Raw genomic sequence first — 1,411 nt, forward strand, 5'->3', positions numbered from 1 at the left:
AGTTTTTTTTCAATTGTCTGTTTAAAATAAGGGGGGAAAAGGAGAAAAAAAATAAACCAAAGAGTAGGTTAGGAAGCACAAAATAAGGTAGATTGAAACCCAAATATATCAGGAATGATATTATACAAGTTTAAACACAGATAGATGACAATGGAACATGGCACAGACAGCTTTGAATGGCAGCTTTCCCCAAACCCACCCCTCCCCTTCAAAGTGATGGAGAAGTAGCCTTTTCCTGACAACTCACACCGACCATTGTGACCATCTGTCACTGCCCCTCAACATCACACAGTGTAACTCTCAGAACCAAGGTGGGCTGGCACATACCTTCTTCACTTCGCTGGGGGGCGGCTGTGGTTTTTACTCCTGTGTCTGCTTTATATAGTTCTTCTGGCTCACGTGCCATTTGATAACTGTCCTCTGTGCAGCTGCTCCTGACAGCTCCTTGTCCCTTTTGTCATCTACCACTCATGGTCCCAGAGAACAGGGGACGTGAGTTAAGACCTTCACCTACTGAGTTCCAAGGGCCAACGCTGGGCAGAGGACCGCTCCATCCTTCTTACCCAATGACTTTTCCTTGAGGGGCATTTCATTTTTACTCTGGGCAGTGAACTTCTCAGCTTCAAGAACACTTTGTCATGGAGAGGGAGCCAGAAGCCTTGGAAATTTGCCCTTACGACCCTCACCACCGCATCCCACTCAGCAGATTTCAATACCACCTGGCATCATGCAGGAACAAGAATCCCAAGAAAGCCAAAAAGATGGCCAGCTGCAAATACAACGCCTGCCACGTGGTCCCCATCAAAAAGCTGGAGGAGCACGAGGCGACATGTGTCAACAGAAGCCCAGGGGAGGAAGAGGACAGCTTGAGCCTTGTGAAAATGAGCCGTCCGAGTCCAGAGCAGGATGGACATGTCCTTCCAGCGTCTCCCTGGGTCCCCAATCCTGATGTCTGGAATGTTGACAGCATGAACAGCCATCCCATGTTCGTCCTTAAGACTTTTGTTCCCCAAAAGCTGGTTTGTGAAAGCGACACAAGAGGATCAGAGAGAAAGGACCACCCCCATCCCTGACCACCTCCTCGATCCTCCTACCAAGAGAGCAAGCTACCAGCAGCAGTAGCGGCCACGGGTCTCTGAGATGCATAAAAGGAGAGGCAACTCACCAGAATAAAAGGCATGCAAAGTAAACTACACTGGCATAGTTTGGGTGTTTTTTTCCACCGAAGCATATTGGTAAAGATCAAGAGGCTTAAGCACATTCTGCTGGCAAAGGTGGGGCACGAGGGGTATTTTTATAACATTGGTGATTGTGTAAGTTAATACAACTTCCTGGAGGGCAATTTCCCAACAGCCATCAAAATCATCAATGCTTATGTACTGATGGAGCACTTCCACTTCTAGGAATTCAT

General features: G+C 47.7%; 1 protein-coding gene across 1 annotated transcript; it reads left to right on the forward strand.

Annotated features, from left to right (window-relative positions):
* The first annotated feature begins 638 nt into the window (after window positions 1-638).
* On the forward strand, window positions 639-1,073 carry GTSF1L (gametocyte specific factor 1 like). The gene has a single exon (XM_019748375.2). It carries the CDS (start codon window positions 639-641, stop codon window positions 1,071-1,073), a length of 435 nt encoding a protein of 144 aa, XP_019603934.2.
* The last annotated feature ends 338 nt before the right edge of the window (window positions 1,074-1,411 follow it).

This window comes from Rhinolophus sinicus, linkage group LG13 (assembly GCF_036562045.2).
Source record: "Rhinolophus sinicus isolate RSC01 linkage group LG13, ASM3656204v1, whole genome shotgun sequence".
Taxonomy (NCBI): domain Eukaryota; kingdom Metazoa; phylum Chordata; class Mammalia; order Chiroptera; family Rhinolophidae; genus Rhinolophus; species Rhinolophus sinicus.